The sequence below is a fragment of the Culex pipiens genome, chromosome 2 (assembly GCF_016801865.2).
Source record: "Culex pipiens pallens isolate TS chromosome 2, TS_CPP_V2, whole genome shotgun sequence".
NCBI classification, from domain to species: domain Eukaryota; kingdom Metazoa; phylum Arthropoda; class Insecta; order Diptera; family Culicidae; genus Culex; species Culex pipiens.
In genome coordinates this window covers 10,427,554-10,440,656 of record NC_068938.1, presented here as the reverse complement: position 1 = coordinate 10,440,656, position 13,103 = coordinate 10,427,554, and the positions used below count along the sequence as shown (strand labels likewise).

At 37.8% G+C, this 13,103-nt stretch overlaps 2 protein-coding genes across 3 annotated transcripts in view; both read right to left on the bottom strand.

The window, feature by feature from the left end:
- The window catches only part of LOC120423982 (zinc finger protein ush), a 188,257-nt gene that overhangs the window by 133,413 nt on the left and 41,741 nt on the right, over window positions 1–13,103 (bottom strand). The gene's annotated exons all lie outside the window — the stretch shown is intronic.
- On the bottom strand, window positions 2,428–7,129 carry LOC120418688 (uncharacterized). The gene is made up of 3 exons (XM_039581151.2): window positions 7,038–7,129; window positions 2,611–4,948; window positions 2,428–2,549 (listed from the first exon to the last, which is right to left on the bottom strand). Exon 2 carries the CDS (start codon window positions 4,234–4,236, stop codon window positions 2,656–2,658), a length of 1,581 nt encoding a protein of 526 aa, XP_039437085.1. The 5' UTR covers window positions 4,237–4,948; window positions 7,038–7,129; the 3' UTR covers window positions 2,428–2,549; window positions 2,611–2,655.

The following is a 13,103-nucleotide window of genomic DNA, read 5'->3' as shown; positions in this document are numbered from 1 at the left end:
GATTTAAAGATGCCGCATTTATTCTATATCACAATTCCCTAAGTCTTATTAAACAATAGGAAAGAACTAAGCCAAAGAAAATTTTGAAAATCAAGCAAAACAATGTAAATGGGCCAAAAAACAGAACATCTAATTCATTAAGATTGCGCAACATGGCCGTTTTATTTACAAATCCGTATTGGTCTATTTACAATGTTCTGCTTGAAATATTGCATACCAATTGACTGACTATTATTGACAGCCTCAAAAAGCACATCCTCTAAACTTCCCATGATCAATATAGTAATGTAACAATAACACTAAATCTCTACAAACAAAATTATCATATAAGAAATTGCATGCAAGTTGCATGCAGGATTTTGAGTCCGACTTCCAAGAACTGTGTTTTTTCCTATCCATCTTCAAGCTGGTAGCATGTTGAAAACCCAAACAAAAGCCATAAAACTAATTTATGACGATAGTTTCTGAATCTAGCTGGGACAAGAAAAAGTTTTGACAAACAGTGAATATTGCAGCCAGGGACAGGTAAGCATACTGATTCGATTGCGTAGATGTATAATTCATTAATGTCATCCCTTTTTCTTCGAGGAAAAATGGGAAGGAAGAAGGTAGATAGTTTACTTTGAAGCAATTCTCAGGGACTTTGGTAGACGATGAATAATCGTATAAATACAGAAGCAAATTTCCATCATCCTTTCGTTCATACAAGTTTTCATATTATTTAGGCTGCCCAGATTATGGGGCTTTTTTTTCAAAACCTCGCTCCACAAGCTGAATATTGTTCCTTGAGCTATTCGGTCACCATTTACCTATTGATACTGAATGGTGAATTTTTTAAAGAAAAAATCGAAAAAAATTATGAAAATCCCAATTTTCTTACGGTTTTGTCTGTAGCGTGCGCTGCTTTTATCAAAATAATTCCATAAGAGAGAAATTGAAAATGTAATGCTTGAGAAACATTTCCGATTGACCTGGTGTTTTCGGCAAAATTGTAGTTATATGCTTGGAAGAATCGAAAATTAATGATTAAACTACAAAAATTATCTTCTTTTTTCACTTGGCTGCTACATATTTAGAATAAAATACAACATATATGCAATATGCATGCCTAATTTAGCATTTTTTATCAGACATATACGTTTAGGACATACACTGGAGAAAGACGTAACACTTTAGGAATTGTTTTTTCGTGAAGGTTTTGATGTTTTGCAAACATTTGACTGTCGCATAACTGTAGTAATTTATAAAACATTTAGTGATACTATTGGTCTATTTTTTTGAAAATCAGGTTTAAAATTTGGAAAAATATTTATTCTTGAAATCAAGTTTTACTTGTTCAAAGGTCTTACACAACTATGTTTTGATCGGCTTACGCTTTGTATTTCGTCGATTTCTGTGTAGTCAAAAACTATCATAAACATTTTATTTCTTGATAGCAAAAAGCAAAAACATCTGATTAAAAAAAATGTAATCTTTGACCCCCCCAAGTGGGTCTAAAAGATGGAACTACAGCTTAAAATATATGTCCAAGGCAAATTTTCAGAAGTAGATTAATTATAGATGCATTAACCCTAAGTTATACCTGAAAAGGCAATTCCTTTTTTTATTGTTTAGCTTTTATTTTATTTGTTTAAATGATTTTTGTCCAGTAAATATTTTTTAATAAAAACCGTTGAAAATTGTTTATAGAATGCCGAATTGTATCTTTAATTGACTGCAATAATTAATTTTGCATTGAAAAATAACAGATTGTCAGATGGGAATTAAATTTACCAAAACATTTTTTTGCAGATTTCTCGAGGATAAAGAAATATGGAAATATGGATATTTATTTTAAATCCAAATCAAATATTTTTCTACAACGGTTTGAAGTTAAAATTCTGAAACCTGAAACTCAACTTATATGAAGAAAGGGTCAAAATTTGTCAAATTTAAGTTTTTTTGATCCTTCTAAAATAAAATCCGATATCGAAGAAACGAATTCAAAAAATGCTTAAAACTATTCATCTTCACGTCTTATAAATGCTCTAGACAATGTTACAACGTTTAAGCATAGAAATTATCATTTTGACTAAAATTACTCTTAGCTTTAAGAAGAATGAAATTACAAAAGCCGACTCGGTCCTATCCAGGTTTCAGTACCGAAAACCTAATAAAAATATTTTTATGAAAATAAAAAAAATATCATTTTGACCAACTTGTGTTTGAATTACGTTTAACGAGAAGCGGATTCAAAAACACCCAAAAGGTAAAAAGCAAAAGTTTGATCTATTAGACCTTTTAAAAAATCCTAACTTAAAAATTGTTAAATGCCTGTACAACACTTGATGTGTGTTTGTTCAAAAATGTAATTTAAATTAATTCAAATTATGAAGAGGAAACAAAGTACCAGATTTCACATTATTCAAGAAGTACAAAGAAGCCAGCAAGAGTTAAAATGTATATTGACGTTTGAAATAAATACTAAACATGCGTTTGTATTGCTTACAATCTACAATAACTTGATGGAAAATTGTCCTTCGTCATTTAAAATGTGGCTTCCGGCAAATCTAAAAGAATTAAAATTTGATTAATAATATATTTCAAAGAATGGTTTTCTAAAAAACATACTTAAAATTTCAATAAATGGCACAAAACTCCAAAAGGCAATCCAAATCAAATCGTCACATCCGCCCTATCGTAATTAATCAGCTGCCGCTCCCCACCATTGTGCGACTTCTTGTGCGCCCAAAACGACGCCTTGTGCACCATCTCGCCACACTTGGGACATTTCCGTGTGGGGTTATCGATCACGATGGACATCCTCGCCCCACCGCTTCGATTCTGTGGCGACGTGTGGTACGTCCGGTAGTGCGTCTCCAGCAGGGTCAACCTCGGGTAGAACTTGTCGCAGAGGTCGCAGTCGAAGATCTCCTCCGGGGTGGCGGCATCATCCGGGATCGCGATGGGTTTCTTGGGGGTCGTCGCCATGTTGCGATCTGCCACTACGGTGTCTTCGTCCGAAATTGGTTCGCATCCTGCGTAGATGTCCAGCGGTTGATCTTCGCCGTCGGATATTGGGTCGTACTCGCCGAATATGGTGTCCAGATCTGGAGAAGCGGGGGTTTCCGGATCGGGGGAAGCGGGGGTGTCCGGCATTCCAGCGATTTGGCGAAGCTGGGATTCGAGGGGGTCTTCATCGTCTTCGGCTCTTGGGGTTTGTGGAACTACCTTGTTCCGGTTGAGGATTGTGCTCCAGTTATGCTTGGATGAAGCGGACTTGCTGGGTGTTTCGGGAGATACTGTCAGCATTCGCATCGCTTCCGCGAAGCTTGGCTGGGGTGTCTTTGGCCTAAGAGAGTCGATTCGTGCTGGTTCTGGTGAGCTCGTTAGATCGAAGATTTCCAAGGATGGCGACTTCCGTGGATTGTCTACGTCGAAGCCAGTCACCAAACTACGCATTTCGCTTCCATCGATAGATTGAGCTTGCTCAAGATCGTCAGCTAGTAGCATTTCTTCCATTCGTTCGCGAAGTTCTTTGTTCGACACAAAACTGCACGTGTCCAGGGAAGAAGAATCCGAGTGCTCACTTGGACTTGGACTTGTCGATCGACTTTCGTCGGAGATGTCCAATATTTCAGAATTTGATACAGTATTCTCCTGAATGCTGATTGGCTCCTCTTCAGGTTGAACCTGCTCCTCGTTCTTGTGCACATCTTCACAAACCTTAGTACCACCAGCATCTTCTTCACCGTACAAGTCCCGCGTCAAGTCAACCAACAGCTCGTCGTCAGGTTCATCCGCCAGTTGCCAACCTTCGTCATCCAGATCTAAACGGAACTGCTCCACCGAAAAGACATCATCAACACCACCAGCATCACTCGCCACGGGTTCATCACACACCAACTCCTCCACCTGAACACCCACATCGACTCCAACAGCCCGTCGCTCCTCACTATCAAATCTCACCCGCTCAAACTTTTCCAACAGCGGCACCTTACTATGCTTCGAGGCCCTCAACAACAGCTCCGCCCTTCCACACTGATCCCTGAACAGCGCCAACTTCTCCATCAACTTCAAACACTCGGCGCAGATCGTTGCCGGAAGTCCGTCCTCGGGATCGACCTCCAAACTCAAACACGCCATGATCTTGAACGCCAACTCCACATCCTCACAAACGTTCACCAACTCCTCCTCCTCCGCCGAGGACCGCAGACAAAATCTACAAATCCTAATCTCAAACTCTGGACCATCCATCGCCGATAGAGTACAGGCGCAAACTGAGCGGAGTTCTAGGCCGCGCGTAGATCGTATCGAAAATTTTGAACACAGAACTCGGAAAGGGACATCCCCAGCAAATGAGGGTGTGAGGGAGAGGGGGAAAAAGTGTGTGCGATCCCTTTCCAACGCCCAGGACTGTTCATTTGTTTTTATATACAGCAATAACAGAACGAAGCATTTTTGTTTTGGTTTGCATTCTTCGACTGTGTGTGCCTTATGTACATTGGGAAAGTGCTAGCTGGAGATTTTTTTTTTGTGTATCAGTTTCACTTGCCACATGTGGTCGTGACGACGACAGTGGATAGCAAGTGATGAGGAATTTGGACTTACTTGCAAATTGTGTTATTTGAAACGGTCGCAACTTAGTGTGTTAGCAGCACACCCAAAACTAAAACACATTTGACTGTCGTCGAAAAATTAAAGAAGCAGTGAAAATTGAGCACTTGAAATTATTGTTCACAAAAATAATTTTAAACAATTTTTATTTTTATTTCTTGGCAGAGAATATATCAATATCAATATAAATTGATTTTTTTTATCAACAAAAATAAAATAAATAAAATAACAGAAATTGATTATTGTAATAACAGAAAATATTATTGAAAACCGGGCTATCACTCACAAATTATTCTCTGTTTCGCAGTCAGGATTTTGATGATTTGAAAAAGTTTTACAATGTCAAACATACCTGCAATGGAAAAGAAAGAAAACACAAATTAGTAATCGAGATTCAATGGTTGCGGTCTTGGTTGAAAACTTTCATTTGTAAACAACTAACCCTCATTCATTTCCCGTAATTAAATAATCGTGATTGACATAAATTGACATGTCAATTTATATTATGTTAACCAGGTTGGATATTTTTCAATTATATAAAGAATATTTTTGTTTTATTAATGTTGTTTTCCAAATTAGATGATTTTTACAAAATGTGATAAAAGTTTGATTTGTTTGAATTACAGCAATTGTGCAATAAAAGAAAAACTAGGCTTCTATTATTTTTTATAATAATTTATAAAAGTGCCCTTACCTAAACACAAATAAATTAATCATTTTAACCAGTTGAACGTTTATTTAAACCCTCTTTAACAATTTTTTTTGAGGGTCTGAATGTTTTAGGCGTCATCCATAAAGTATGTCACGCAATAATCGGCAACAAAATATTTTGAACAACAATCATATACAGTCCAGACTCGATTATCCGAAGGCCTCGGAAAAATTTCACTTCGGATAATCGAATCACGAAAAAAAATTGTTCGTTGTCTAATTTTTGATTGTTGAGCATAGGTATGACCCCTTAACTACGCTTAAATTATTTAGAATTTTTAAATCCATGATGGCGACCAAAATGGCGGTTATGCATTTCATTTTTTAAAAGCCAATCAACTATTAAAATTTGACTATAATGGGGTCGTGAACACAAATTTTATGTTAAAAACAAGAAAATGAAAAAATACGATTTTTTTGTTCGTGATTCGGTTATTCGAAGTCCCATACAAACCTTCGGATAATCGAACATCGAATAATCGAAACTTCCGATAATCGAGGCTTCGGATGATAGAGTCTGGACTGTACAAACTTTAAACATTATTGTGTTTAATTGTTTCATACTGCCCAGTATTTATTTATTTTGCTTGATTTTTTTTTATATGGACTAAATAAACTACATTATTAAATTTAATTAATTGTTGTTACTAACAGTTCAAAACTGAGTCTCATAAAATAACTAAACATGTACAATTGAAATAAAATTTCTTGTACCGCCCATTTTTTTTAAAATTTTTTCTGGTGTAACATCAATATTGCCACGTTTTAAGCAACTTTTGTTCTAAAAAAATCTTTTGCTTTATGTTTTTTTTTCAGTATATTTTTTGTGTTTTTAAATGCATATAGCATTAATCTTGTTAAGCTGTTAATATCGTTAGGGTGGTTCCATACACTTTGTAAGACGTTTTTATATAAAAATATCTCTAGTTTGGGTTTGTTCAAATATTACGTCCAGAGATTTTCTGGTTTGAGACCCCCCTTCCCTCCCCCCTGTTTGTTTTTAGAGCTTTAAAAGTGCCCAGATCATTAAATTTTCTCCAAAATTTAATTTTTAATTGCTCGTTAAAAAAACTCTTTTTGAGCGGTTGCTCTGATACTGTTATCAAAATTGAACGTAGAAAGCAAAGATTACGAGATAAAATGTTGGTGTTATCGGCAAAGATACTTGTATTGGCATTGCCTACAACTTTCTTAAAAAAAAAACCCCAACATATTCATCGAAAGTTTGATTTTCGTGAAACACCCTAATTTTCAACAAAGCCAAACCAACAACTCGTCTGAAGATACCAAAGCTCTAAAACGTCTCAATTTTTCAGAAAACCCATTTTTAATTAATTTTGAAATGTGGACCACTCTGCAATATTCCAAAAAAATTAAATTGATAAAATGATGGTTTTTTTTGGTTTGCGTTTGATAATTAAAATATTTGCACCGGAAAAAGTACTTTTCGAAGGATTTGTTCGAATTGTCAATCTAAATGAAAGTAACAACTTTTTTGGATTTTGTTTGTCAGAAAATGCAAATGTTTAAAGCTTGTCACAATCCAATACAGACTGAATAATAATAGATTGTTGAAGGATAAAATCGCCCAATAAACAATTTTACAAAAGTAATGCTCAATTTGAGCTACTTTCAAGATTCTCCGGTCATTCTCTCCTTTGTATTATCCCAACTATTGTTCCCTTGCCTTCTGTTGTCTTCCTCCAACACCCCAATCAGTGTATTCGTACCGTTGTGTCCGCGTTGTTAATCTACCATAAACATATCAAAACTTCTCCAAATGATGTCATCCCCCGTCAACCTAAAACACGACAACGCCGCCCTAGCCCGGAACTACATCCGGGCGCTTCACCTCACGCCAATGTGCCGCTTTTGCTTCCGTGAGGGCCCCGAAGCCAAGCTGAGCCGCATCAGCGATTCCCCGCTGCGGGACGCCGTGCACGAGATGTTCCCGCCATCGCTGTACGGATTGACGGAGGAGGAACTGCCCGACTGGTTCTGCGGCGTTTGTCGGAGGTCGCTCAATTCTTCGAAGAAGCTGCAGAAACGGGCGGTTTTCTCGCAGCTGAAGGTGGAAAAGGGGGAGACGGTGCGGAAGCGATCGGTGGATATGGCGACGGTCGTTCCGACTCCGATTGGGAGGAAGGTGACGAAGCAGCGGTTGAGCTTCAGTTCGTGCGTTTTGACGCCGGTGAGGAAGGATTGTGCGGAGGATTTGGTCGAAATTATTGACGACAAGCGGGTTCCGGACAACCTGACCAAGACGCTGTCCCAGGAGGAGCAACTGTCAGCTTGTTCAATCGCGAGGACAAACTCGGAGGAAGACTTCCCAATCAGCCTGCTGGATCCGAGCAACCCGTGCCCGCACTGCCGTCTGCTGTTCGCCACCGGTCAACAGGTGGGCTGGCACACGCGCGTTCACACCGGTCGCGGGCTGCTGCGATGCCGGCTGTGTCCGCAGAAGCTGGCCAAGGTGAGCGTGTACCTGAGGCATGTGACGCGACAGCATGCTGCGATTCGGCGGACGCAGTGCGCACTTTGTGACGAGAGTTTTGGAGGGAGCTGTAGGGTGGTTCACGAGCAGCGGCACGAGCGCACGCGGATGAAGTACGCGTGCAGCTTCTGTCCGCTGATCTTTAATCGATTCAAGGGCTTGCGGCAGCACCGCCAGCAGATGCACAACGACTGGAGGTTGATGTGCAGGAGCGGGTGCAGCGTGACGACTGATGAGTAATCTTTTTTGGACGGTTTGTTTTGTTATTTTATTGATTTGACCCAATTGTACATAGAATAAATGACGCGTTTTTAAGGCAACTTTAACTGTTTTGAATGCAAAGCTGGAAACTCGATTTCAATGCCTACCGATCAGCGATGTTATTGAGAGGACCTAAACAATCGTTTTGAATTTTGGTAAGTTGCCGTGCCCTCTAAGCTGCGATGTTAAGAGAAGGTCGTAATCGTGACAACATGCGACTCAAGAGAGTGGACTTTTTCGTCGGTGTGCCTTTTGATCAGCATTGATATGAAAAGGACAACTTTAAGCGATGCGTTTTGCTTTATTTTCGATATGGAGGTCGCGAATTCACATTGTTCAAATGCTTATCTTCACACCATTTGGTTCTTCTGTCCTCATCCCGTCTAGCATCGTGTGAGCCAGGATGCCTTTATCAAGAAGCGGACACTCTGTACACACATATTCAACAAAAAAATCGAGCAGCTTTCTCGGAGAGACACGTGGAGTGACATACACGTGCTCGCGCGCAAAAAGATGATGTTGCATATCTCGACTGGTGCAGCATCCTCCTCAAAGCTGCTGTTGGAGTTGAGTTTGTTGGAAAAGAAATACAGCACAGCACAGTGCTGACGCTGACTTGACGCTGCATTCCGGAACGACGTCGTCGTCGACGTCGTGATTTCCATACTGGGTTGGTGTTGAGGGTGGTCGACTAGGGGAAATTGGGGCCAGTGTCCATGGCTGGTGGGCACCAGCCGCGCCAGCAGATATGTCTGTCTCTGAGCTCGCAGCGCCACACCAGTATCTGTATATTTATTCTTTTATTTTTTGTGAAAAATTCAATTTTTATGCTAATGCGATCTATAAAAACGTCGGTGGTTGGTGGGGGAGGAAAAGCGCAAAACTCTTATCAGCTTCCTTCCATGCGAGAAAGTGAGATGATAGTGTGGCACTGGAATCACCAACTAAGAGGGGGGAGGGGGGTTGAAGTTTCGTTCGGAAAACTTCCTGCCATCAAGAATGCAAGGAAGTGCAGTTGGATGGTGGTGCAGGGGAGGCAAATGATGGATTGCGGCAGCAAAAAAGTGCATATCGGTTTGGAGAAGAAGCCACTTTGGAAAGATACTCAATCTTGAGCTGGCAGTGATTGTCGGATCAATAATGATAGTTTGCGAAAAAGGGGTGGTTTTTCGATTGTTTTGGAATACAAAATAAGTTGAAAGAGATCCAAAACATTGAAGAAAATCAAAAAATTAAATAGATAAAATCGTCTAAAATAGCCCTTTCGGTATCATTGTCGTTCAGAAGGCACGTCGTCGGGCTAGTTTGTTACATTTGCTCTTGTAAAGGGCAAGTTGACATTCGATTTAGACAAATCTAACGAGTTCGAGCTATTTTGCTGAACAGAACCCAAACAACATTTCTTTAGCATCACAGCTCGGAAGGCACGACGACTATTAAAAGTTGAAGAAAATTATGTCTCACCATAATAAACTCCTTCTCATGTCACGATAGTGTCACATCGTGCAACCAACCAACCTGCTGACACTATCCTTGGGTGCCTGTGTTTCGGTTGTTGTGCCACAGAGCAGATAAGCGAGCAAAAGACCTGGCAAAAGCCAACCTACCCCGTCGCTGAAGCGTATTAATCACGGTGTTGAAGGATTTGTGTAATAAATTAAACCCGCGGGAATGCCAGCCCAAACCCCCCGCTCCGGGAGTCACTTCCGGAATTCCTTGGAAAGGATTGATAGCAACCCTCTCTTCAAACACCAAAGTGTGAAAAAAGAAAGCTTCTTCTGGAAGAGCTTGCTGCAAGCACGTGGATAACAATTTCCATTTCTGGAGATCTGATAAGCATTTTGGTTGTTACTTTTGCGCTCTCCGCCGTGAAGATCTGACGCGAAAACACTTAAAACTTTCAACAACAGCGCACACAATAATCATAAATCTTCGCCTCGAGAAGGTGACGACGACGACGACGACGAAATTAAAAACCAATTAACGTTAATTTGATACGAAAGGTGTGATATCGCGACACGTTTTGCGCGAAAAAGCCCCCCCAAGGTGGGCTAATCCCTTCCTTTTTCGCATCTCTGGTAGAGGTGATGATTTGTCTGATTACGGGACCCGATGACGCGATGAGGTGTGGCGAGATGTTGGATGGTGTGGGAGATTTCTTCGTTGGACGTGAGCGTTAAGCAATGTAATGTTGTCCTTTTAATATCATTGCCGATCTGTTGGCACGTCGGCGGCTGAGATCACTACGTATAATCTGGTAACACCTCAGGTCGTTCATTGAACATGACCTTAAAAGCAAACTTTTGTCTATATTTGAACTGATGATAAGGTCTAAGCAACCGTCAAGGTGATTTGATAGAACAGACCCTCAACAATTTTTTAATGGGATAAGGGAAATTCTCCACTGTGCCCTACGTAAATTTCGCTTGGAAATGGACGTTTTTAGGGAAGGTTAAAGGTGCACTTTTTGTTGTTTTCATTTAATTTCTTTATTTCTGATTCAGTGTAGCTTTTGGCAGTCAAACTTTTTCCGCCCCAAAATTAAACCTTCAAATCCCCCCATTTTCCTCCCCCTACAAAAAGCTTATCTCGCCGGAACCGTACCAAGAAAAATTGCATTCGCTTTAATCATCTTTATCTGGAGCCCATGTCCGTGCCGGGCCCGGCCTTGCGCTTGGGACCGACGGTTGGTCGGAACCGCTTTGTAGCGATTAAGGAACAGCAGTTTTTGGAAAGTTTTCTCCCTCGGATATCCCTTCGAATCGCGCAAGGTAGACGGAGATGGCGGGAAAACATTTCAACTATTATTTAATCCACCTGAAAGTTTTTCCCTCTTCCCGGTGCTTTTTTTTTCTCCTAGTGAGAAGCGATAAGAAAATTTTCACCTTCCGTTTTTCCCGAATTTTTCTCCGCAACTATTCGCCAGAGTTGGACCTTTTTGGTCTTGGCTTTGGTATGCAGTGGCAGATTTTCCTCTTCAGCATCTCTCAACACTTGGGCAGATTGGCCGCGTGCGATGCTGCTGCTGCCGGGTGTAGTTTTCCGAATTTTCCTTTTTCCACGAGCATCGATATGCGGAACAGTGCCCAGTTGGTCGTTTTGCACTATCAAGAAAAAGAAGAAGAAATGGACGAAGAAAAAAGAACGGAATTGTGCATGATAAGGTTGCCTCCCAAGTTCTGGCTTAGGATTAAGAACCTTGGAGGAGCTCTGAGCTGAGGGGGTTTGCGATTTCAGTTTAGAAAGTTTTGTTTGGAAACAAGCGTATCAGTAGGAACACGATTTTTGCCCCTATCGCAACCAGACGTTCGTGCAGGTGGAAGTTCGTTGCTCGACGAGATTTAAAAAACAATAATAAAACAAACAAACTAGTCAAAGTGAAAAAAAAAATCTTGAAAATTTAGAATAATTTTCTTTTTATCAAACAAAATTTCAAAGCAAACAATTTAAAAACACAAGAAATAAGATTCAAAAGCCTAAAGAAAAGTAGAACGAACAAAAAGAAATAAAAATAAAAATTTACAACAAAGAGTAAGACAGAAAAAATTATGCAAAGCAATCAAAATGAAAACTAAAATGATTTATAAATAAAGAAAACAAAAAAATAGTATAGAAGAGACAACAGCAGAACAAAATGAACAAAATGAACAAAATGAACAAAATGAACAAAATGAACAAAATGAACAAAATGAACAAAATGAACAAAATGAACAAAATGAACAAAATGAACAAAATGAACAAAATGAACAAAATGAACAAAATGAACAAAATTAACAAAATGAACAAAATGAACAAAATGAACAAAATGAACAAAATGAACAAAATGAAAAAAAATGAAAATAATGAACAAAATTAACAAAATTAACAAAATGAACAAAATGAACAAAATGAACAAAATGAACAAAATGAACAAAATGAACAAAATGAACAAAATGAACAAAATGAACAAAATGAACAAAATGAACAAAATGAACAAAATGAACAAAATGAACAAAATGAACAAAATGAACAAAATGAACAAAATGAACAAAATGAACAAAATGAACAAAATGAACAAAATGAACAAAATGAACAAAATGAACAAAATGAACAAAATGAACAAAATGAACAAAATGAACAAAATGAACAAAATTAACAAAATGAACAAAATGAACAAAATGAACAAAATGAACAAAATGAACAAAATGAACAAAATGAAAAAAAATGAAAATAATGAACAAAATTAACAAAATTAACAAAATGAACAAAATGAACAAAATGAACAAAATGAACAAAATGAACAAAATGAACAAAATTAACAAAATGAACAAAATGAACAAAATGAACAAAATGAACAAAATGAACAAAATGAAAAAAAATGAAAATAATGAACAAAATTAACAAAATTAACAAAATGAACAAAATGAACAAAATGAACAAAATGAACAAAATGAACAAAATGAACAAAATGAACAAAATGAACAAAATGAACAAAATGAACAAAATGAACAAAATGAACAAAATGAACAAAATGAACAAAATGAACAAAATGAACAAAATGAACAAAATGAACAAAATGAACAAAATGAACAAAATGAACAAAATGAACAAAATGAACAAAATGAACAAAATGAACAAAATGAACAAAATGAACAAAATGAACAAAATGAACAAAATTAACAAAATGAACAAAATGAACAAAATGAACAAAATGAACAAAATGAACAAAATGAAAAAAAATGAAAATAATGAACAAAATTAACAAAATTAACAAAATGAACAAAATGAACAAAATGAACAAAATGAACAAAATGAACAAAATGAACAAAATGAACAAAATGAACAAAATGAACAAAATGAACAAAATGAACAAAATGAACAAAATGAACAAAATGAACAAAATGAACAAAATGAACAAAATGAACAAAATGAACAAAATGAACAAAATGAACAAAATGAACAAAATTAACAAAATGAACAAAATGAACAAAATGAACAAAATGAACAAAATGAACAAAATGAAAAAAAATGAAAATAATGAACAAAATTAACAAAATTAACA

What these genes read in the sequence shown, in the direction of transcription:
- LOC120418688 (XM_039581151.2), bottom strand. Translation starts at nt 4,236, where the DNA reads ATGGATGGTCCAGAGTTTGAGATTAGGATTTGTAGATTTTGTCTGCGG.